The sequence below is a fragment of the Hypanus sabinus genome, chromosome 4 (genome assembly GCF_030144855.1).
Source record: "Hypanus sabinus isolate sHypSab1 chromosome 4, sHypSab1.hap1, whole genome shotgun sequence".
Taxonomy (NCBI): domain Eukaryota; kingdom Metazoa; phylum Chordata; class Chondrichthyes; order Myliobatiformes; family Dasyatidae; genus Hypanus; species Hypanus sabinus.
The window spans coordinates 81,256,123-81,281,349 of NC_082709.1; the positions used below are offsets into that span (position 1 = coordinate 81,256,123).

General features: G+C 44.5%; 1 protein-coding gene across 1 annotated transcript; it reads right to left on the bottom strand.

The window, feature by feature from the left end:
• Positions 1 to 1,678: 1,678 nt before the first annotated feature.
• Positions 1,679 to 24,842, bottom strand: pecr (peroxisomal trans-2-enoyl-CoA reductase). The gene is made up of 8 exons (XM_059965988.1): positions 24,826 to 24,842; positions 23,359 to 23,444; positions 21,481 to 21,614; positions 20,012 to 20,177; positions 18,643 to 18,724; positions 14,489 to 14,585; positions 6,881 to 6,996; positions 1,679 to 1,841 (listed from the first exon to the last, which is right to left on the bottom strand). The coding sequence occupies exons 1-8, from the start codon at positions 24,840 to 24,842 to the stop codon at positions 1,679 to 1,681; spliced, it is 861 nt and encodes a 286-aa protein (XP_059821971.1).
• Positions 24,843 to 25,227: the final 385 nt, after the last annotated feature.

Consider the following 25,227-nt stretch of genomic DNA (forward strand, 5'->3'; position numbering starts at 1 on the left):
ATTTTGTGTGTTGCTGAAGACTTCCAGCACCTGCAGGATCTTTTGAATTTATAATGTCCCAACTCCCATAATGTCCTGAAACACCATCAGCAACTCTGTTTCCATTGTCCTCTCCGGCACCATGCTCGAAGCACTCACCCCTCTCTGGGTAAAGAAGGCCCCCCTCAGATCTGCTCCATAACTCACTACCCCTTTCCTTAAATCCTCCCTAAATTGTTAAATTGGTAAAGAACTTGTGCACCCACTCCAAAGCCTCCACATCCTTCAGTGCGGTGACCAGAACTGCACACAATACTCCATTTGTGACTGAACACTTTCTGCAACTGTGACATGCCTCCCCCACAATTACAGAACACTGCAGTATAGCACAAGTCCTTCAGCTCATGCATGCCGACCATTTAACCTGCTCCAAGATCAATCTAACCCTCTTCTCCATTCTTCTATCATTCACCTGCCTATCTAAGAGTCCTTAAATGTCCCTAATGTATCTGCTTCTACCACCAAGACCTGGCAGCGGATTCCACCACCCACCATTCTCTGTGTGAAAAAACTTGCCTCTGTCATCACCCCTATACTTCTCTCCAATCACATTATGCTCCTTGTATTAACCAGTTGTGGCCATGGAAAAAGTCTCTGCAGTCCGCTCGTTCTATGTCTATCATCTACACCTCTATCATGTCACCTCTCAACCTCCTTCACACCAAACAGAAAAGACCAAGCTTGCTCAGCCAATCCTGATGAGATATGCCCTCTAATCTAGACAGCATTCTGGTAAGTCTCTGAAGCTTCCACATCCTTCCTATAATGAGGTGACCAGAACTAAACACAAGTTTCCAAATGTGGCTTAAGCAGGATTTTACATTGTTCTTGAACTCAATCCCCCCCCAACTATTGAAAGCCAACGCCTCACATGCCGTCTTAACCACGCTATAAGTTTGCATGGCAACTTTTAAGGGATCCATGGACATGGTCCCCAAGATCCCTCTGTTCCTCACTAGTGGTCAACACTACTAAGAATTCTGCCATTAACACTGTATCTACCTTCAAATTTGACCTTCCACAGTGAATCACTACATACTTTTCCCAGGCTGAACTCCACCTACCACTTCTTGGCCCAGCTCTGCATCCTGTCAGTGTCCCACTGTAACCTACAATCATCTTCACTGTCCACACCACCAACCTCTGTGTCATCTGCAAACTTACGAAGTCACCCTTCCATTTCTTTGTGCAAGTCATTTATTAAAAATCACAGAGCTGGTGCCCCAGATCAGACTCCTGTGGTCATCAAGCTCCAGCCAGAAAAGGCTCCATCTACTACCACTCTCTGCCTTCTGTGGACAAGCCAATTCTGTACTCACCCAGCCAAGTCTTCTGATATTGTGAATGAGCCAACCAAGGCAAACCTTGTTGAACGCCTTACTAAAATGCATATACAGCACGCCCACTGCTTGGCCTTCATTAATATGTTTTGTCACATTCTCAAAGAATTCAAATCAGGCTCATGAGGCACAACCTGCCCCTCACAAAGCCATGTTGACTATCTCAAATCAGACCACGACCTGTAAACATTACTTCATTAGTGATGTAACTGATGCAGTCATGGCACAACAGTAACTAATACAGTCGTGATATGATTTTCCAATTTCTACACTGGAGAGTCCTCTGCTCTCCTGGTTGATTACGTGATTTGGGAGGGAGTCTCTGAAGAGGGAGAGAAAGCCAAATCCTTACTAGGAATCTCCCAGGGGCTCTGGTATAGACTTTGTCCTGCATCAACCTTCACGGTCTCACCAGTGATGAAGGAGGCGGCCGGTGAAAGCAGGAAGCAAACAACGGGCGACCTGAAGATGAGGAGAAGAGGCGGTCAGGTTGTCGGTCAGCTGAAGGGTAGAGGATCAATTTTATTCACCACATAGGTTTACGTGTGTTAGAAATTTGCTGGTAAGAGCACGGTATGCAACAAAAAGCAATTATAAAGAATTATATAAAACAGAGGTTAGAGGTTAAAGTATGGATAAAGTGTACTAAATACATAAATACCAGCATGTATTTACAATGAAAACAGCATTATAAAAGGTGGGTGAAAGTGATTACAGTGCAAAGCAGTGATGGGGGTAATAGAGGGGGTGGGGTGGCTAACTATAATGGTTGATTAGATTAACTGGGGGAAGAAACTTTAAAAATAGTGTGAAATTTTTGTTCCAACAGCCCAGTAGTGCTTTCCTTCAGTTAGTCATAGCTGGGGGTGGGGGGGGGGGGGGTTGGTGGTGGAGGTGGGGTAGCGGGGATGAGCTCCCATTACCTATTAAATGCTCCCAATAGTGCGTGTCTCAGATAGCCTCTGACCAAGTCTAGCTCGTGGCCTTGACATGCGGCTAAGCCCGGTGGAACTGTTCCTATCGACAGGAGAAGGGGCAAAGGCAGGTTACTGGTGGCTTTAAACCAGTCGCTCCAGCAAATGGGGTTCTTCAGCCGTGGCTGGCAGCCCAACTAGGAGAAGGAAAACTCTGATCTCAAATCTCCGCTGCCTTGTGGCTGTACCCCCACTCATGAGGAAGGCATCAGGTGTAAACCCCAAGGAAAAATCCAGATCTGGAGTCACTAGACAATCCTGGGTTGAGTTCAATGCTGACTGGCTACTCCCTCGATGCCACTGGTGCCGAACTGTATCAGTCTCTGTAATTCCTCTGGATTCATCAGCTGTGTGGAGAAGGGGTGCCTGTTGTATGGACACCACCTTGCTCTCCGTTTTGCATACTGATAGCACTGCAAAAATAACGTGGACGACTAGGATGGAACATCCATGGCCATGCCCGACCAACGGAGGGATGTGTAGCACATTCCAGAAGGGAGCTTTTGGAAAAGGCAGTTCGTAAGGTGGGTACTGAACCAGACACGGGTCAACATGAAAAACATCTGACAGCCTGAAATTAGGACCCCTAGACGTCTGCACGGTGTGATGCTTTATTATTTAATCACTGGGTAGTCCAACAGTTAACTTTATTTTAAAATTCATTAAAAATGTTTCATGATATATGCCAGTGATATTAAACCCAATACTGAATCTGATTCCAGGATCCTTCAGAACTGGGAAAAACAGACAGAATGATTCAAAGATTAGCTTTATTTGTTAATAAGGATACTTAAAGAGATTAAAACATACACTGAAATGTGTCATTTGCATCAATTACCAACACTGTCGAAGTATTTTGCCGGGGGCTTAACTGCCGCTACACTTCCAGCATTACCGTAGCATGACCACAACTTATTAGGCTGTACATCTTCGGGAGGAGGGAGGAACGTGGAGCACCCAAAGGAAACCCACGCGGTCACGGGGACAACGTCTCCTTACAGTGGCGGAATTGAATCTGGATTGCTGGCACAACCGCTACACTATGGTTAAGGGGATGAAAAGGAGGTATTAAAGAGATAATATTAGTTGTCTTTAAGCGGATCCAAAACGATGTACGGGTTGGGGTTAGTAAATTGTAAGCATGTTATGTTGGCACTGGAAGTGTGCTGACACTGGCGGGCAGACCACACACAGCCTGCTTTGGTCAACGATGCGCAGAACATATTTCACTGTATGTTTCAATGTAAATGTGACAAATAAAGCTAACCTTTAATCTTTGCTTTTTTTCAAACATACTGCTCCGCCAAAAGTTCATGGTCAAAAAGCGACCTTCAAGATGTGAAAAGGTGTTTGTTGGCAATGAGGCTGAATGCCACCAGGACAGGCAGGATGGACCATGAGAAGGTGCAGAGGAGATTTACCAGGATGCTGTTTGGATTAGTGAGCATCTCTTATGGGGGTAGGTTGAGTGAGCTGGGGCTTTTATCTTTGGAATGAAGGAGTGTACAAGATGATAAAGGGCATAGATTGAGTGGACAGCTAGAGATGTTTCCCAGGGCAGAAATGGCAAATACCAGGTAGCATAATTTTAAGGTGATTAGAGGGAAGTATAGGGGGGGATGTCAGAGGTAGGTTTTTTAATACAGAGAGTGGTGAGTGTGTGGAACTCACTGCCAGCAGTTGTGGTACAGGCAGATACATGAGGGACCTTTAAGTTCAAAGTAATTATCAAAGTACATATGTCACCATTAACAACCGAGATTCGTTTTCTTGCAGGCATTCACAGTAAATTCAAGAAACATGATAGATTCAATGAAAGACCTTACCCAACAGGACAGACAAACAACCAATGTACAAAAGATAACTGTGCAAGTACAAAAGAAACAGAGAAATAATATAAGTAACTAAGCAATAAATATTGAGAACATGAGATGAATAGTCCTTGAAAGTGAGTCCATAGTTTGTGCAAACACGAGGAAAGCTGCAGATGCTGGAAATTCAAACAACAACACACACAAAATGCTGGTGGAACACAGCAGGCCAGACAGCATCTATAGGGAGAAGTACAGTCGATATTTCGGGCCGAGACCCTTCGTCAGGACTCAAAAACAGTTCAATGATGGGAAGAGTGAAGTTATCCCCCAATGGTTTAAGAGTCTGATGGTTGAGGGGTAATAACTGTTCCTGAACCTGATGAGGGTCTTGAGGCTCCTGTACCCTCTTCCTGATGGCAGCAGTGAGAAGAGATCATGGCCTTGATGGTGGGTGCCCTTGATGATGGATGCTGCTTTCCTGCTGTGCTTTCTTCATAATTACACTTACCTGCTGGCCTCAGGACAGATCCTCTGAAATGTGAACACCAAGGAATTTAAAGTTGCTGACCCTCTCCACCTCTGATCCCTGATGAGGACTGGCTCACGGACCTCGGATCTCCTCCTCCTGAAGTCAATAATCAGCTGCCTGTCACTGAGTGAGAGGTTGTTGTTGTGGCTCCACTCAGCCAGATTTTTGTCACCACCTTTGATTCGGCCAAACACAGTGATGTTATCAGCAAACTTAAATATGGCACTGCAGCTGTACTGACCTCATAGTTATAAGTACTGTTGGCCAGAAACAATGACAGTCAATGAGCAGGAATGGATGCAGCCATTTTGTGGGACTGTCCTTGCTGGTGCCATTTTGTGAACTGTTTGATGAACTGATTCTTGCTCTGGGATAACTTAATCGGAGCAACTGAATGTGGACACAAGGAGTTTCAGCTAATGACCTGCTAAACCTGAGACCATCCTCAGACAAGTAGCTATAAGAACAAATAAGGTGTCCCAGGTAGGTCAGGCGACCTTGAGCCAACAGGATGAAAATGCATCATTTGAATTGACGAGGAACACTGTCAGAGTGAGGAGCTCCAAATGCAAAAGGGTTGACAACTCTCCAGAGACGAACCATTGTGGATGTGGATGACCTGATGGACATTTAGAGAATGAGTGAGACCGTGAGGAATGCCTAGCCAGCGTAGACTGCTTTTCTTGGGTAATACCTGTTTTCTTCATTGATGGTTCATGGAAGGCCAAGGTATCCCAGTGGGTGTGCACACTGGTAGTTAAGTTGTGAACCTACATGCCTTGTAAGTGAGATAATAAAGGATACTTGTCAGAAATACAGATTCTCTCTGTGTCTCTCTGTCATTATTACTAAGGGGTAAATCCTTATAACAGTACAAAGTGAGAATAGCCGGGGGCTAAGCACACAGCCTTGTGAGCTGCCTGTGCTGATGGAGATTGTGGAGCTGTTGTTGTTGCCAACCTGAATTGACTGGGATCTGCAAGTGAGGAAACTGAGGGTCCAATTGCACAAGGAGGTACTGAGGTCTTTAAGATTATTAATTAGTTTTGAAGGGATGATGGTATTGAATGCTAAGCTGTAGTCAATGAAGACCATTTGCTGTGGACCTGTTACTCTGCTAGGCAAATTGAAGCTGATTCAAGTCGCTTCTCGGGCAGGGGTTGATATGTTTCATCACCAGCCACTCGAAGCACTGCATCACAGTGGATGTAGGTGCTACTGGACGATAGTCATTGAAGCAGGGTGTCATGTTCTTCTGAGGCCTGTTTGAAGCAGGTGGGTAGCTCAGAATGCTGAAGCATTCCAGTCATTGATCAGCACAGGGCTTTAGTACTCTGCCAGGTACACCGTCTAGGCCATCAGTTCACCCTCCTGAAAGGCGCTCTCAGACTGGCCTCAGAAACACAAGGTCACTGGAGGTTGCGCTTTCACATTTTGATGGTCAAAGCGAGCATAAGCGGATCTGGGAGCGAAACCAATGTCACTTGGCTTCACTTTGAAAGGGGAGATGGCATTCAAAACCTGCCTCAGCTGTTGAATGTCCTTGGCCCGGAATTGCCACTTCACATGTGTGATGGCTTTCCGGAGACCGTACCTGGACCTCTTGTATTTTACACTATCGCCAGACCTGACAGCCACTCACGTGGCCTTCAGCAGATTGTCACTCTCATGGCCCATCCACAGCTTCTGGGTTTTGTGGGGACACACTCACCTACGGCTGTTTTTATAAAGTCTGTGACAACTGTGCATCCTCTGAAGGGGCCTCAAGCACAGCTCAGTCCACCAACTCGAAGAAATCCCACTGCAGCTTCTTTGCCTCCAGCAACTACCTCTTTGCTGTCCTTATCCCTGGTGCCTTGCTCTTTACTCTGTACCTAAGTACAGGTGGTGAGAGAGGACAGTCAAACGATCAGATTTCCCAAAATGTGGTCCAGGGATTAAAAGGCAGGCATTCCATATGGTGGCATAGCAGTGGTCAAGTTTGTTAAGACACCAGATGACACAGGTGATATTTAAGACACATAGATGATAGAGAAAAGGAGGGCCATGTGGGGGGGGGGGGAAGGGTTAGATTGACCTTAGAGTAGGTTAAAAGCTCAGCATGGGTCCACGGGCCTGTATTGTGTTGTAATGTTCTGTGTTCAAATGGTCACTATAGCAACAGTACAATCCAAATGATGGGACCTCACCTCCTCCGGAACACCCAGTCTCTTGGCAGGAATTTTGGGGACATAACTTCTGAACACTTGAGGTCCATGCTCCTTGTAGTTGGCCACAGCCGATTCTGAAAAAATCGTTCCCTATATAGCACAAAAAAATGTTAAATATTAAAATCCTGAATTGAATTTAATAATTTAAAGGTTGGAATGAGGTGGTGGTTGAAGGGGGACTGAACTAACTCAATCGGGGTGACAGTGCCAGTGACCGTTTCAATTCCCGCCGCTGTCTGTAAGGAGTTTGTACGATCTCCCCAATGACCACCTGGGTTTCCACTGGATGCTAACAGAGATGGTATTCAGGCATAGTGCATTCACCCAGGCTGAACACGACCCTTAAAAGCCCAACTCCCTTTGTATAGACTTTATGTTCAACCAGGGTTACCAAACATGCCAACACAAGAAGCAAACCAAGAACTCTACGGCAATACTTACTAAAGTACACTTATTTTACTAATTGTCACATAGTGTTGGCCTTTACTCGTAGATTTGATTGGTTATTAAGACCTGAAATATAGATTATGATTTGTACTTAAGTGATGGGATTGAGAGTACACAGTTTCCAATGGTTCAATATTTTCTTCAGATACATAAAATGTAAAAGAGATGCGAGAGTGGATATTGGGCCGCTGGAAAACGATGCTGGAGAGGTAGCAAAGGGGGAGAAGGAAATGGTGGACGAACTGGATAAGTATTTTGCATCAATCTTCATTGTGGAAGACATGAGCAGTAAGATGGGAGTTTGAGAGTGTCAGGGGGCAGAAGTGTGTGAGGTTGCCATTGCTAGGGAGAAGGTTATTGGGAAACTAAAGTCTGAATGTAGGTAAGCACCCTGGACCAGACGGTGTACACCCCGGGACTCTGAGGGTGGTGGCTGAAGAGACTGTGGAAGTACTAGTAATGATCTTTCATGAATCACTGAATTCTGAAAAGGTTCTGGAGGACTAGGAAATTGCAAATGTCACTCCACTCTTTGAGAGGGGAAATTATAGGCCAGCTGGCCTGACCTCAGTGGATGGGAAGATGTTGGAGTCGAGCTTTAAGGATATGGTTTTGGGGAAGAGGCACATGGCACACCACTACCAGGCTGTAGTCAGCATGGTTTCCTCTTGCCTGACAAATCTGTTGGAATTATTTGAAGAAACAGCAAGCAGGATAGACAAAGGAGAATTGGTGGATGCTGTGTACTTGCATTTTCAGAAGGCTTTTGACAAGGTGCCACACATGGGTCTGTATTGGGACCGCTTCCTTTTACACTATATGTCAATGACTTGGACAACGGAATTGATAGCTTTGTTGTAAAGTTTGGAGACAATATGAAGATAGGTGGCAGGGAAGGTAGTTTTGAGGAAGCAGAGAGGCTACAGAAGGACTTGAGAGATTAGGAGAATGAGCTAAAGAAGTGGCAGATGAAATACAAATGTCAGGAAGTATATGGTCATGCACTTTGGTAGAAAAATTAGAAGGGTACAAATCTGAGGTGCAAAGTGACTTGGGAGTTTTTGTGCAGGATTCCTTAAAGGTGAATTTGTAGGTTGAGTTGATGGTGAGGAAGACAGCTGTGATACTAACATTCATTTCAAGAGGACCAGAATATAAGAGTAAGGATGTAATGTTAACACTTCATAAAGCTCTGGTGAGGCCTCACTTCGAGTATTGTGAGCAACTTTGGACCCTTTATCTAAGAAAAGATGTGCTGACATTAGAGAGGATTCAAAGGAGGTTCATGAAAATAACACCAGGATTAAAAGGCTTGTCATATGAGAGCATTTGATGACTCTTGGCCAGTATTCACAGGAAATCAGAGGAATCAGGGGTGACCTAATTGAAGTGTATCGAATGTTGAAAGGCCTTGTGAGAGTGAATGTGGAGAGGATGCTTCCTATTCTGGGAAAGCCTAAGACCAGAGGTCTTAGCCTCAGAATTGAGGGGCATCCTTTTATAACAGAGGTGCAGAGGAACTTCTTTAGCCAGAGTGATGAGTCTGTGGAATTCTTTGCCACAAACAGCTGTGGAGGCCAAGTCTTCATGAATATTTAAGGCAGAGGTTGATAGATTCTTGATTGGTCAGGGCACAAAGGATACAGGGAGAAGGCAGAGATTGGGGCTGAGAGGGAAAATAGATCAGCAATGATGAAATGGAAAAAGTAGCCTAATTCTGCTCCTATATCCTACGGTTTTATTATGTAGACAAATGGCATTTCTTTGTTTAAACTTCAGGGCAGTGTGGTGACTGGGACTGAGCTGTTCTCCTTGTGCACAAGTAAAGTGTGATTGAGACATGAGTGCAAGTTGTCAGATGCCAGTTAACCAGCAACGACAACAGTTGGTCAAATAATCGTGAATTATTAAAACAAGCTCCTTAATGGAAGTAGACATCGAAAACATAAGATGAGGACGAAGAAACACTCATTCGGTCAGTCACCAAGTACAAACTATTGAGGGTGACCTGCTGGTGAATCCAAAGTTCAAAATTCAACATTCAGAGTATGTTTCTGTCACTATATTCACTTTCTTGCAGGCATTCACAGTAGAACAAAGAAAAACAATAGAATCAGTGAAAAATTACACAAATCAAAGACTGACCAATCAGCAAAAGACAAACTGCATATACAAGAAAAAAAATCATAAATAAATAATACTCAGAACATGAGTTGTCGAGTCCTTATGTTGTGGAATCAGGTCAGTGTTGAGGGGAGAATAGTCATCCATGCTGGTTCAGAAGCCTGATGGTTAGAGTGTAATAACGTTTCTGAACCTGTTGGTGTGGGACCCAAGGTTCCTGTATCTTCTGCCCCATGGCAGTAGCTAGAAGAGTTCATGCTGGGGTCCTTGATGATGGACACTGCTTTCTTGTGGTTGTGTTCCTTGGAGACGTGGTCAGTAGCCGTGATGTGCTGGGATGTATTTTCAACTTCTTGTAGGTTTTTCCATTCTTGGGCATCAGTGTCACCCCATGTATCCATCTGAGGAGATCAGCTTGTCTCTGACCTACGCACTGCAGGTTGGGGATGGCCCAGCTCATTGGTAGAATTTCTGCAGGGATGGAAAAGCCAGCCAGAGACACCACCACCGAGCACAGTAGCATAGGAGTTACCGTAACTCTTTACAGTCCCAATAACACAGGTTCAATTCCACCATTGACTGCATTCTCCTCGTGGTGTATCTGGTAGGGCTCTGAAAACCGGTGCCAATCAACTGGTGGCTGTGTTCAAATATCTTTTCAACCTCTCACTGCTGAAGTCACCTGTTTCAAAAAGGCAGCAGCCATACCAGTGCCCAAGAAGAGCAGGGTGAACCGCCTTAATGACGACTGTCCAGTAACACTCACATCTACAGTGCTTTGAGAGGTTGGTTATGGCTAAAATCAGCTGTCTAAGCAAGGACCTGGAACCACTGCAATTTGCCTTTTGCCACAAGAGGTCTCCACATGTAGCCTTGACTCACCTGGACAATAGTAATACCTACATTAAGCTGCTTTTCACTGATTACAACTCAGCGTTCAATACAACCATTCCTATAGTTTTGATCAAAAAGGTCCAAATCCTCTGTAGTTTCCTCTGCAACTGGGTTCTCAGCTTCCTCACTGGAAGACCAGTCTGTGCAGATCGGAAATAACATCTCCACCTCACTGATAATCAATTCTGCGGCACCTCAAGGATGTGTGCTTAGCCCACTGCTCTACTCCCATGACTGTGTGGCTAGGCACAGCTCAAATGCCATCTATAGATTTGCTAATAACACAACTATTGTTTGCAGAATTGCAGATGCTGACAAAAGGGCATACAGGAACAAGATATATCAGCTAGTAGAGAGGTGTCACAGCAATACCCTTGCACTCAACATCAGTAAGGCCAAAGAAATGACTGTGGACTTCAGAAACGGTAAGACAAGGGAACACACTTCAGTCTTCAAGAGATCAGAAGCGGAAAGGGTGAGCAGTTTCAAATTCCTGGGCGTCAATATCTCTGAGGATCTAACCTGGGCCCAACAGATCGATGGAGCTATAAAGAAGGCAGGACAGTGGCTATATTTCATGAAGAGTTTGAGGAGATTTAACATGTCACCAAAGCAACTCTATCGATGTACCGTGGAGATCATTCTAACTGGCTGCATCACCGTCTGGTATGGGTGAAGGTGCAACTGCACAGAATTTACATAAGTTACAGAAATGTGTAAACTCAGACAGCTCCATCATGGGTACTGGCCTCCCCAATATCCAGGACATCTTTAAGGAGCGATGCATAATAAAAATGGCATCCATCATTAAGGACCCCCATCACCCAGGACTTCTCATTGTGATCATCAGGGAGGAGATAAAGGAGCCCAAAGACACAGAGTCAATGATTCAAGAACAGCTTCTTCCCCTCTGCCATCTGGTTTCTGAATGGACATTGAACCCATGAACACTACTTCACTACTTTTTTTTTCTCTTTTTTTGCACAACTTGTTTAACTTTTATCTATTCTTCTTACTGTAGTTTACAGTTTTTATTATAATGCAATGCAATGTTGCTGCATAACAAATTTTATGACATATGTCAGTAATAATAAACCTGATTCTGACTGTGCGGGTTTCCTCTGGGCATTCAGTTTTCCTTTCACATTTCAAAGATGTACAGATTAGGGTTAGTAACATGCTTATGTTGGTGCCGGAATTATGTTTCAATGCATGTGTAAAATAAAGGTAACCTTATCTTTATCTTGAGGACAGCTTCTACCCTGCTGTTATAAAAGGAAGGGTAAGACTAGGACTACAGGTCATAGGTTTAGGGTGAAAGGTGAAATACTTAAGGGAAACGTGAGCGTGGTAAAAGTGGGAAACAAGCTGCCAGTGGAAGTCGTGGATGCAGGATTGATTTCAACATTTAAGTGAATTTGGTTAAGTACGTGGATGGGAAGGAAATGGAGGGGCTGTGGTCCAGGTATAAGTTGATGGGACTAGGCAGAATAATAGTTTGGCATGGACTAGAGCCCTGCTGTAATGCTCGGAGTCTCCATTGAACGGTCACTGTTATGTTCTGTAACTCCAAAACATAAAACTAATTTAAAAAAACACAAAGCTGGGAATAATGTGTATACTCTAGTCACTGTTACTTTTAGTTAAGCGCTCACACACGATGTGGTGATGTAATGATGTATGCCATTCACATTCTTTTAATATAACCCATAATGAATTATGTAAACAACAAAGAATGCTTAATCAAACAATATATTTACAATATTATTCAAGTATTACTTAAATATTAAATACGCAACAGTCTCTTAGTATAGTAAGATGGACACTCGACCTCACAATCTACCTTGTTATGGCCAAACAGCTCGCTGTCTACCTGCTCTGCACTTTCTCTGTAACAATTAATTCAGTACTGTTATTGTTTTACCTTGTTCTACCTCAATGCACTGTATTGAAATAATCTGTACAGAAGGCATGCAAAACAAAATGTACGTTGGTACATGTAATAATAAAAAAACACATTACAGACAGCAGAGAGGCAGGAAGCCACACACAGATGGGTGTGAGGGAGCAAGCAGGCATATGGTTGTTTTCATAAACACAAGCGATTCTGCAGATGCTGGAAATCTGGAGCAATAAACACTAAATGCTTGAGAAACTTAGCAGGTCAGGCAGCATCTATGGAGAGGAATAAACAGTCGATGTTTCGGGCCGAGACTCTTCATGGATGTACTTCATTTGGATGGCATGGTAGCGTAGGGATTAGCATAACACTACTACAGTGCCAGCAACCCGGGTTCATTTCCTGATGCTGTCAGTAATGAGTTTGTACATGTTATGCCGTTCACAATAAGGACAAACTTAGCATAGGCTTATGTTAGAATATTTTATTACTGAACTGCTAATCAACACTGAACACTCACCGCCGTAGCTTTCAGTTCCAGGTTCCAGTTCCAGCATTGCATACTGGGAAGTGAAGCTCCTTATTATGCACACATAATAACACATCCTCCCCCTTTAAAGAAAAACATACACAATACTCTGTCCTCACAAATCTGCAATGAACAATAATCCTTTCCAACAAAGATCTCTACATTAACTTCAATTATAATGAGCCAAGTCCCTTATCCACTCATCAACTTTCAATCATTCTCTGAGGTGGTTTAATGGTCCTTTTTGTCTGCTATTCATTTCCACACATATACTGCTTTCATATGTTGTGTCAATATGTGTCTTTCTGAGAACTCTAATCAACATGTTTATTTCTTACATCTGCTGGCCCCAGTGATGTACTGACAAGTATCAGGCTGGAGCTTGTGGTTGTAGATCCACAGGGTTCCTGCTCAGAGGTGTCCTTGCTTCGTCGATCTGGTTGAATGTAGAGCAGCTTCCTCTTGCACTTATCCTTGCATAGACCATGAGCTGGAATTGTGATCTCAGATTCATACCTGGTAGGCTTTTAACAATCTTGTCATGATACTGTTTCTGTTTTTCTTTCCCTTTCACTTTAGCCAATTTGACCTTGTGTGCTCCTTTAGGTGTCAACAGGTTTTTGTACACTGGAACGTTAGTCAGTATGCATCAACCCATCAGCATTTGGGCTGGTAACAGGCCATTCTGCAGTGGCGCCCTTCTGTAAATCATCAGACTTTTGTGGAAATCTTCTCGTCCATCTGGCATTTGCTTCATGAGGCCTTTCACTACCTTGACCGAACTCCCTGCTAGGCCCATTCTGGGTGATGTGGGCTTGAAGTTATTGTGTGATGAGGAACCAATTTAATTTCCTGACTAACAACAAACATTTTCCTAGAACCAGAGGAGTGATTCTCAGAACTTAATTCGGCCATCATAAGTTCAAATGCTCTCTGTTTATAACCGATTTAGTTCCAAGTTAGCTTCCAATTGTTTCTTTACATTTTCAGCATACATCGCTCCAAGTCTGCTTTACTTTGTTCTAACTTCATTTGTTCAATTTGTAACTGCATCTCTAGATTACTTATTGGAAACATATCTAAAACCGCTTCATCAAAATCACCCGACTCTACATAGTGTGACGCAATTTTTCTCTGAATTACAGGCTTTGTTGTAGTCTTCAAAATACCTCTAAGTTCCAACCTGCTAGCAATCTCAGATACATCACTCTTTTTTACCTTCGCTAATAACTCTGGGTCTGGCGATGCCAGAAAGTTGTCAATATTCATTGTTGCCGAACACCACTCACAAACCAATCAAACAAAAGAATCAGGTATTCCCCTTTCCAAACGAACTGGTAATTAAACAGGCACTTAAACACAAAAATGAATTCAGATCCCAAACCAGCCCCCCAATTGTTAATGATAGGGTAACAATACAAACACAGTAAGAAAGAGAATACAATAAGTAAAAAAAAACAATCAATATAAATATGTAAATAGATTGATTCTATGTCCATAAAATGATGCTAGGTACAGGAGTGTCTGGACATAAGGTGGCTCTGAGGTGTTGATCAATTTTACTGCTTGGGGGAAGTAACTGTTTTTGAGTCTGGTGGTCCTGACATGGATGCTACGTGGATGGGAGTGGGACAAGCAGTTCAAGAGCAAGGCAGGGTGGGATTATCGCTCAGTAAATAAATACTCACAGGAGCCACTGAGTTCACCCGTACCCCACTGTCGGCCCACTCGATGGCCAGACTCTTGGTGAGGTTGTCCACAGCTGCTCTCGCTGCTCCTGTGTGTCTTGGGATGAAAAGACAAAATAATAGTTAATATCAGCATCACGAGTGACGATCAACACCAGCACAGACCAGCACGAGTGACGATCAACACCAGCACAGACCAGCACGAGTGATGATCAACACCAGCACAGACCAGCACGAGTGATGATCAACACCAGTACAGACCAGCACGAGTGATGATCAACACCAGCACAGACCAGCACGAGTGATGATCAACACCAGTACAGCCTGGCTTGAGAGATGATCAACACAAGTGCAGCCCAGTATGAGGGATGGTCGCTGTGAGCATTGGTTTCTCGGGTGTCCATGGCTCATACCCTGGCCCTGATTCCACAGATGCATAGGTTCATAAAATGCATCCAGTTCAATATGCTTGTTAATAGAGGTTTCTGTTGAGATACAATGGACAATGATGAAATAACGGTCTCATTCGATGTCACCGTATTCTTCAGGTCAATAAATCATAAACTGGCAGAAGAAATGTTAAATGAACTGCTGAACTTGTGTTTAACAATATACTTCTGATATAAAGGACAACTCTACAAACAGCTGAAAGGAACACCAATGGGATCTCCTATATCTGGGCTCATCACAGAAGCTGTTCTACAAAAGCTGGAGAGGACAGTATTACCAATCATCAGACCTCAACTATGGGTGCACTCTGTCAATGACATATTGATCATATTCAAATGAAATCAAACAAGAGGTGCAAAACCGAATCAACAATGTATTCAACGTATTAACTTTACCATGGAAGTCGGAGCAATCAGCCAACTCCCTTTCCTAGGCATGCTGATCAGGAGGAATGCAGACAGAAGTTTTGAAACATCAGTTTACAGGAAAGAAACAAATATGGACCAGGTTGTCAATTGTCACAGCAATCACCCCAATGGCCACAAACAAAGTTGCATCCAAATGCTTTTCAACCGAGTGGAGCTCAAGAAGAAAGAAGAAAATCACCATTTTAAAGTGATCACGTGCAATGACTACCCAAAAAACTTCATCAGAAGGTGTCTTGTCCAGAGAAACAAACTTTAACTTCAATTGAATAGACAAGAAAGAGGTTAACCCTACCCATGTATCAGGAATATTTCCAAAATGACAGCAAGACTCCAACCACACAGAATAATGGTAGCACACAAGCCCAGGACAACTATCAGAACACTCGTCTCGAGATCCAAAGATCCAACAGCTCACATGGTGAGAACAAACGCAATAAACCAAATCCAATGTGGAAACAACCCCAAACAGAGGGAGAAACCTACCCACAAGACTACATGAACATCAGCTAGCCATAAAAAGACACGACCAAATGTATAAAAAAACTAATTAAAAAAAAAGACACGACCCTCTGTCATTCATCTCAGTACACGTAAACCAAGAAGAACACAGGTTCATCTGGGAAACTCCAAAACGAGAAATCATGAGGATTCGTAGAATACTGGCTCTCAATGCAAGACCCTATTAACAAGTATATTGAACTGGATGCAATTTACAAATCTATGCACCTGATGGATCAGGGCTGAGGGGTGAGTCTTGGACACTCCAGGAACCAATGCTCACAACAACCGATAACCAGTGATACGGGCCAGCAGAGATCCGACTGGCTGGGACCGAACAGAGATGAGCGGCCAGTGTGACAACTAACGAAAGAGTCAGACCAATATCTCTTGCAGGATGTTGGGGATAAATTTGTCCCAGTGAGGAAGATAAAGAATGGTAGGGTGAAGGAACCATGGGTGACAAGTGAAGTGGAAAATCTAGTCAGGTGGTAGAAGGCAGCATACATGAGGTTTAGGAAGCAAGGATCACATGGGTCTATTGAGGAATATAGGGTAGCAAGAAAGGAGCTTAAGAAGGGGCTGAGAAGAGCAAGAAGGGGGCATGAGAAGGCCTTGGCAAGTAGGGTAAAGAAAAAACCCCAAGGCATTCCTCAATTATGTGAAGAACAAAAGGATGACAGGAGTGAAGGTAGGACCGGTTAGAGATAAAAGTGGGAAGATGTGCCTGGAGGCTGTGGAAGTGAGCGAGGTCCTCAATGAATACTTCTCTTCGGTATTCACCACTGAGAGGGAACTTGATGACAGTGAGGACAATATGAGTGAGGTTGATTTTCTGGAGCATGTTGATATTAAGGGAGAGGAGGTGTTGGAGTTGTTAAAATACATTAGGATGGATAAGTTCCCAGGGCCTGATGGAATATTCCCCAGGCTGCTCCACGAGGCAAGGGAAGCGATTGCTGAGCCTCTGGCTAGGATTTTATGTCCTCATTGTCCATGGGAATGGTACCAGAGGATTGGAGGGAGGTGAATGTTGCCCCTCGTTCAAAAAAGGTAGAAGGTAGTAGGGATAGCCCAGGTAATTACAGTCCAGTGAGCCTTACGTCTGTGGTGGGAAAGCTGTTGGAAAAGATTCTTAGAGATAGGATCTATGGGCATTTAGAGAATCATGGTCTGGTCAGGGACAGTCAGCATGGCTTTGTGAAGGGCAGATCATGCCTAACAAGCCTGATAGAGTTCTTTGAGGAGGTGACCAGGCATATAGATGAAGGTAGTGCAGTGGATGTGATCTACATGGATTTTAGTAAGGCATTTGACAAGGTTCCACATGGTAGGCTTATTCAGAAAGTCAGAAGGCATGGGATCCAGGGAAGTTTGGCCAGGTGGATTCAGAATTGGCTTGCCTGCAGAAAGCAGAGGGTCGTGGTGGAGGGAGTACATTCAGACTGGAGGGTTGTGACTAGTGGTGTCCCACAAGGATCTGTTCTGGGACATTTACTTTTTGTGATTTTTATTAACGACCTGGATGTGGGGGGTAGAAGGGTGGGTTGGCAAGTTTGCAGACGACACAAAGGTTGGTGGTGTTGTAGATAGTGTAGAGGATTGTCGAAGATTGCAGAGAGACATTGATAGGATGCAGAAGTGGGATGAGAAGTGGCAGATGGAGTTCAACCTGGAGAAGTGTGAGGTGGTACACTTTGGAAGGACAAACTCCAAGAGTACAAAGTAAATGGCAGGATACTTGGTAGTGTGGAGGAGCAGAGAGATCGGGGGATACATGTCCACAGATCTCTGAAAGTTGCTAAGAAAGCTTATGGGGTGTTAGCTTTCATAAGTCAAGGGACAGAGTTTAAGAGACGTGATGTAATGATGCAGCTCTATAAAACTCTGATTAGGCCACACTTGGGGTACTGTGTCCAGTTCTGGTCGCCTCAGTATAGGAAGGATGTGGAAGCATTGGAAAGGGTACAGAGGAGATTTACCAGGATGCTGCCTGGTTTAGAGAGTATGGATTATGATCAGAGATTAAGGGAGCTAGGGCTTTACTCTTTGGAGAGAAGGAGGATGAGAGGAGACATGACAGAGGTGTACAAGATACTAAGAGGAATAGACAGAGTGGACAGCCAGCGCCTCTTCCCCAGGGCACCACTGCTCAGTACAAGAGGACATGGCTTTATGTAAGGGGAGGGAAGTTCAAGGGGGATATTAGAGGAAGGTTTTTCACTCAGAGAGTGGTTGGTGCGTGGAATGCACTGCCTGAGTCAGTGCTGGAGGCAGAAACACTAGTGAAGTTTAAGAGACTACTAGACAGGTATATGGAGGAATTTAAGGTGGGGGGTTATATGGGAGGCAGGGTTTGAGGGTCTGCACAACATTATGGGCTGAAGGGTCTGTAATGTGCTGTACTGTTCTATGTTCTATATAAACGCAAGCAATCAGCAGAAACAACACTCAACTGGGCACTGATGATTGTCACCTCTACAGGCGACAAAATGTCTGCAACCCTGGCCCAGGCTGGGTGCACAACCCTACAAGCAAGCAGCCAAACCGAGCTACCAATCTTCTCCTACACTTGTCAGGGTCTTGCCTTTACCTGTGCCCTGCCCCTTTACACTAGATACCCCAGGGAGAATATTTCACATTTGGCCAGATTAAACCCCATCTCAGGAAGGAGGTAGAGTGAACCTACAGGTCAGAGACACTGTCCACGTGCACAAGGAGCTAGGGTGTAATCATCTCTCCTTGAACCATAAGCCTTGGGAAGAAATGGACACTCACGATACTCCCGGGAATCCTTTCCACATGTCTGCCAGAATGTTGACGATGGCCCCTCCATTCTCTTTCATCCAGGAGCAATATGCTGAAAGAGTAAAGGTGAAGGAAGGAGTGAATGTGGTGGTGGGGGGGGATGAAGAAAGTCAGAAGGAGGAAGCTGTTCCTGATCCAAAGATCCAACTTCAGTAGCTTGAGCCTGAGATAACACAGAGTTGCAGACACGGCTCAGCATATCACATAACCAGCCTCCCTCCATGGAGTCTGTCTGCACGTTTCACTGCCTCAGTACAGCAGCTAAGACCGCACCCACCCTGGACATTCTCACTCGTCTTGTCCCATCAGACAGATGATACAAAAGCACATCCCACTAGGCTTAAGGACAGCTTCTACCATGATTCCCCAGTATAAGATGGACTCTTGACCTCACAATCTATCTCATTACGACCTTGCACATTGTCTGTCTGTCTGCACTGCATTGTTTCTGTAGCTGTTACATTTATTCTGCATTCCGTGGCATTACACACAAAATGCTAGAGGAACTCAGCAGGTCCGGCAGCACCAATCGAGAGGAATAAATAGTTTCCATCAGAGCTGCACAACCTTGCACTCCACGTCAGTAAGACCAAACAACTAATCGTAGACTTCAGAAAGGGTAAGATGAGGAACTGCATACCAGTCCTCACCGAGGGTTCAGAAGTGGAAAGGGTAAGCAATTTTAAGTTCCAGTGTGTCAACCTCTCTGGGGGTCTATCCTGGGCTCAACGTATCGATGCAGTTACAAAGACCTGACAGCGGCTATATTCCATTAGGAGTTTCAGAAGGTTTGCAATGTCAGCAAAGACACTTGCAAATTTCCACAGATGTACAGTGGGGAACATTTTAACTGGCTGCATCACCGTCTGGTATGCAGGGTGGTGGGGGGGGGGCAGTGGGATTGAAATAAGCTGCAGAAAGTTGTAAACTCAGTCAGACCCATCGCGGGCATGAGCCTTCCCAGCATCCAGGAGCAATGCCTCACAAAGGTGGCACCCATTATTAACAATCCCACCATCCAGACGTGCCCTCTTCTCATTACCACCATCAGAGAGGAGATACAAGACCCACACTCAGCACTTTAGGAACAGCTTCTTCCCCTCTGCCATCAGATTTCTGAATGGTCCGTGAACATTTTATTCTCTTCTTACACTGTTTTTAAAATATTTTTTATTGTAACATATTAATTTTTTATGCATCACTGTACTGCTGCCACAAAACAAGAAGTTTCACATCACATGTCAGTGACAATAAATGTGATTCTCATTCTCCCCTCCTCCCCATCACTGAACTGACCCCCCTTTCCCCCCCATAACCGTCCTGCTTCTGTTGCCTGTACCTTCTCGGCAGCAGAGGAATGTTCCCGTCAAGTTGGTGTCGATCACAGCGTTCCAGCCTTTGGTGGAGATGTGTTTGGCTGGACTGATGAACTGACCCCCTCCATTATTCACCAGGTAATCAATCCGACCATGGAACTCCAAGACTTTCTGCATCAGGTTCCTCACCTACCAAGAACAGGACACCAGGACAAGTGACTGCGGGCAGAGTTAGACTGCAACCAAATATATTTGCATGTTACCAAAAAATCTGAAGAAATTCTACAGATGCAGTGGGGAGTATCCTAACTTGTTGCATCATGACCTGGTATAGAAACACGAATGCCTAGGAACGGAAAAGGCTACAGTAAGTGGAGGACACAGCCCAACCTGTCACAGACAGAACCCTCGTCACCATGAAGCACAATTACATGGAATGCTGCCACAAGAAAGCAGCATCCATCATCAAAAACATCCACCATCCAGCCCATGCTCTCTTCTCACTGCTACCACTGTGCAGGAGGTACAGGAGTTTTAGATCACACATCACCGGGTTCAAGAACAACTATCAATCTCCTGTAAGGAGAGCTTTACTCACAACTCTGAACTGATTCTACAACCGAAGACTCACTTTCAAGGACTCTGCAACTTGTGTTCTCAGTATTATTATTTCTTCTTACTTACACAACTTGCTTTATTTACCAGGCTACTGCCTGGATTAGAGAGCATGTCTTATGAGGAAAGGCTGAGCAAGCTGGGGCTTTTCACTTTGGCGCGAAGGAGGAGGAGAGGTGACTTGATGAAGGTGAAAATAATAAGAAGCGCAGATAGAGTGGACAGTCACAGACATTCTCCCAGGTTAGAAATGTACATGGGAAGGCATAATTTTAATGCAATTGAAGGAAAATATAGGGGGATATGTCAGAGATCAGTTCCTTACACAGAGAGAATGTTGGGTGCATGGAACAGCCTGCCAAGGGTGGTGGTAGAGGCAGATACATTCGGGGCATTTAAGAAATTCTTAGATAGGCACATGGATGATAGAAAAATGGAGGGCTATGTAAGACTGAAGGATAAGATTATTCTTAGGTTCGCTTAAAAGGTTGGTACAACATCATTGGCCAAAGGACCTAGTGCTGTGCTGTAATGTTCGAAGTTTTATTTCGTCTTATTCTGCACCCTGGTTGTTTGTCAGTCTTTTTATGTATCTTTTTTCTCATAAATTTCATTGTATTTCTTTGTTTTCCTATAAATGTCTACAAGGAAATGAATTTCAGTGGTGACATATACATTCTGTACTTTGGTAATAAATTTACTTTGATCCAGCCATGCTTATGTCATGGCCAAGAAAGCTCGCCAGTGCACTTATGTATATATCAATGAACTGAATGTACGCACTGAGCATGATGCCAGTCCAGCTAATCCTGGTCCATATCCCTTCATTCCCTGCCTATTGATCATTATGAGAACTGGAAATAATTGCAGTCCTTACCTCATCCTCCTTACGAATGTTACACTGAATTGGCGTCACTTTTGCAGGATTGGAGTCCACCAGTGCCGCTGAAAATTGTTCTGCAGCTTCACGCAGTCGCTCGATTTTACGGGATGCAATCACGACATTACATTCTGGTCAATTTAAAAGGCAACAATTTACACTAGGACAGCCCAACAGGCAACATTACATCAGACAACATCACACTGGGCAACAGTTAAAGTGAAGGAGGGGTAGTACTTCCCCTCAAGAGTGTGGCATCCATCATTAAGGACCCTCACCATCCATGCCCTTTTCTCATTAGTATTATCAGGGAGATGGCAAAGGAGCCTGAAGACACACCCTGTACGCTTTAGAAACGTGGGTCCCCTATGAGACGACAAACTCATCCAGAAAGTCATGAGGCATGGGATCAGTGGAACCTTGGCTGTTTGAATAAAAAATTTAGCTTACAGGAAGAAAGCAGAGGGTAGTACAGTAATGGAAGGAAAGTATTCTGCCTGGAGGTCGGTGACTAGTTGGACCCCTGATCTTTGTGATTTTTATAAATGACCTGGATGAAGAGGCGGTAAGTTTGCAGATGACACAAAGATTGGAGTAGTTGTGGACGGAGCTGTAGGTTGTTGAAGGTTACAAGAGGATATAGACAGGATGCAGAGTTGGGCAGAAAAGTGGCAGATGGAGTTCAATCTGGATAAGTGTGAGGTAATGCATTTTGGAAGGACAAACCAGAAGGCTGAGTACAGGGTTAATGGTTAGTTACTTAAGAGTGTGGATGAACAGAGGGACCTTGGGGTTCAAATCCATACATCTGTCAAGGTTGCTGCACAGGTTGATAGGGCAGTTAAGAAGGCCTATGGGATGCTGGGCTTCATTAATAGGGGGATTGAGTTCAAGAGTAGAGAGGTCATGTTGCAACTCTACAAATTTCTGGTGAGACCACATTTAGAGTATTGTGTTCAATTCCGGTCACCTCATTATAGGAAGGATGTAGAAGCTATGGAGAGGGTGCAGAGATTTACCAGGATGTTGCCTGGATTGGAAAACAAGTCATATGAGGCAAGGTTAGCAGAGCTAGGACTTTTTTTCTTTTGAGTGTAGAAGGATGAGAGGGGACTTGATAGAGGTCTACAAGATTATGAGAGGCATAGATGGGGTGGACAGCCAGTACCAGTTTAGAATAGAGCATGAATAGCAACACTAGAGGGCATATGTACAAAGTTAAGGGAGGAAAGTTTAGGGGAGACATCAGGGATTTTTTTTACACAGAGGGTTGTGAGTGCCCAGAATGACTTGCCCCAGGGATGGTGGTGGAGGCTAAAACATTAGGGGTATTTAAGAGCCTCTTGGACAGGTACATGGATGAAAGAAAAATAGAGTTACAGGGTAGTGTGGGTTTAGTACTTTTTAAAAGTAATATATGGGTCAGCACAACATCGAGGCTGAAGGGCCTGTATTCTGCTGTAGTATTCTAGTGTTATCAGATTTCTGAACGGTCCATAAACCCATCAACACTACATTACTGTTCCTCTTTTCACTATAGTAAAATGTTATGTTAGTAACAGTAAACCTGATTCTGAGTGCCACCCTCTGGGAGGGGAGGACCTAAGGGAGTACCTCACCGCGAAGGGGGCAATAGTGAGGGAACGCTGCACCGTGGGAAGGAGCTGAGGGCATTCCGCACCAAGAGGGGTGGTACTTAGTGAGTGTCGCACACCATGGTAAGGGGCAGATATAAAGGAGCATCGCAACGTGGGAAAGGCGGTCATTAATTTCAGAGGTTAATAGCCACAGTTCAGGAGCTCCGACTCCGAGCCTCCATCAGACTCCCGCCTCCGGATTTGGGTCCTGGACTTTCCCAAGCTCTAGGGTCCGCACCTAGCGCCAACAGTTCAGCAGCCACGGCGGCGCCAATGCCGCTCCCTCCACCGGTCCCGGAACAAAGCCGCACTTCGTGCCGCCATCTTGTACGTCACATGATGCCAGATCACCTGACCGAGCCACCGGATTTACCCAGCCTTGGACTATTACCTTCGATGGCGTTACGTGTCTTTGGGGATCTATTTCCTTCTTGTCGTCACAGGTCTCTTTATAATTAGGGCTCCCCTCCAATAAGGTTCGAAGCCACCCTATAATTTGGGATTTATTCAACCATACATGATCATTCCTGCATATTAAACGAAACGGCGTAACTCCAGGGTCAGGGTGGTAAGAACAGGACCAAAAGTTACAGTATCAAAAGCTTGATTCTACTCCTTTTTATTATCACAGTTCACGCTATAGTTAGATTCCCTCCGATAAAGTCACAGGTCATTTTATAATTAGAGATTCCCTCTGGATAGGTTGACTAAGATGCGGCAAACTATAGACGGAGTCACAAGACTGCAGTTAGAGGGGAGATGGTCAGTATAAAGAGGTGAGGGGAAGCAGTGAAGCAAGAGCTGGAGGTGATAGATCCAGGTGAGGAGTGATAATGGAGGACGGAAATAGTGACAGGGACTCGGAGGTGATGGCAGAGGCGACAAAGGTTTGTAGGTGATGTAATCTGATAATAGTAAATTGACTGGATTGATTTCTGGAAGAGGGGACTGAATTTTGAAGATTGAGAATGCCTCATATTGATACAATTCTGGGGGGTGGTGGTAATAGAGCAGATGCTGAGATGGGGAATCTAGAAATAGCAGTGCAACACACAAAAATTGTTCCAGGCAAGATGGCACCTGCATACAATGTTCCTTTGGTCAACATCTTCTGGATAGATCACTTTTATATTTTTTACATTTATTTCTTGTCTTGAATGTGAATCTGGAACCTTTGGAGCCCATGGTTTGCTGTTTGGAGATGATTTGAGTATTCCCCCACTGAGCAGGAGGGGGGATTTGGGGGTTATTGTGCCTTTCATTTCTTTCTTGGCTTCATGGCTACCTGGTGAGATGAATATTTTCCAGAGTTGTATACATTGATAATAAATTAACCTCTGAAATTCTGGAGGCAGGTCAGGCAGCATTTATGGAAGGGAATAAAATAGTCGACATTTCTGGCCGATACTTTCCAGTCCTGATGAAGGATAAGAGGGAAGAAGCCAGAATAAAAAGGTTGGAGAGGGGAAGGAGCACAAGGTAGGTGACAGGTAAAGCTGGATGGGTGTGGGCAGGGGGATGAATTAAGAAACTGGGAGTTGCTGGGTGGAAAAGGTAAAGGGCTGGAGAAGGAGGAATCTGGTAGGAGAAGAGGAGACTGGTAGAAAGCAAAGGAAGTGTACCAAGGAGAAGTGATAGGCAGGTGAGGAGAAGAGGTTATTGGCCAGAGTGGGCATAGAAGGGGGGGGGGGGGCGGGGAAAGTACCTGAAGGATAAATCCATGTTCACGTCATCAGGTTGGAGACTACCTAGACGGAATAAGAGGTGTTGCTCCACCACCCTGAGAGTGGCCTCATTGTGGCAGAAGAGGCAGCCATGCACCGACATGTCAGAATCAGAACAGGGGTAGGAATTACAATGGTTGGCATCCAGGAAATGCCACTTTTTGCAAATTGAGCAGAGGTGTTCGACAAAGCAGTCCCCCAATTTGTTTGATCTCGAGGTTGCATCGGGAGTACCGGATACAGTAGATAGTCCCAATTTGTAGATGAAGTGTTGCATCAACTGGAATAACAGGACATTGTCTTAGCACAAAGGGGTGCTCATTGACTGATGAGGAATTTCTTTTCTCAGAGGCACACAAATCTTGTAAATATTCTACCCTGGT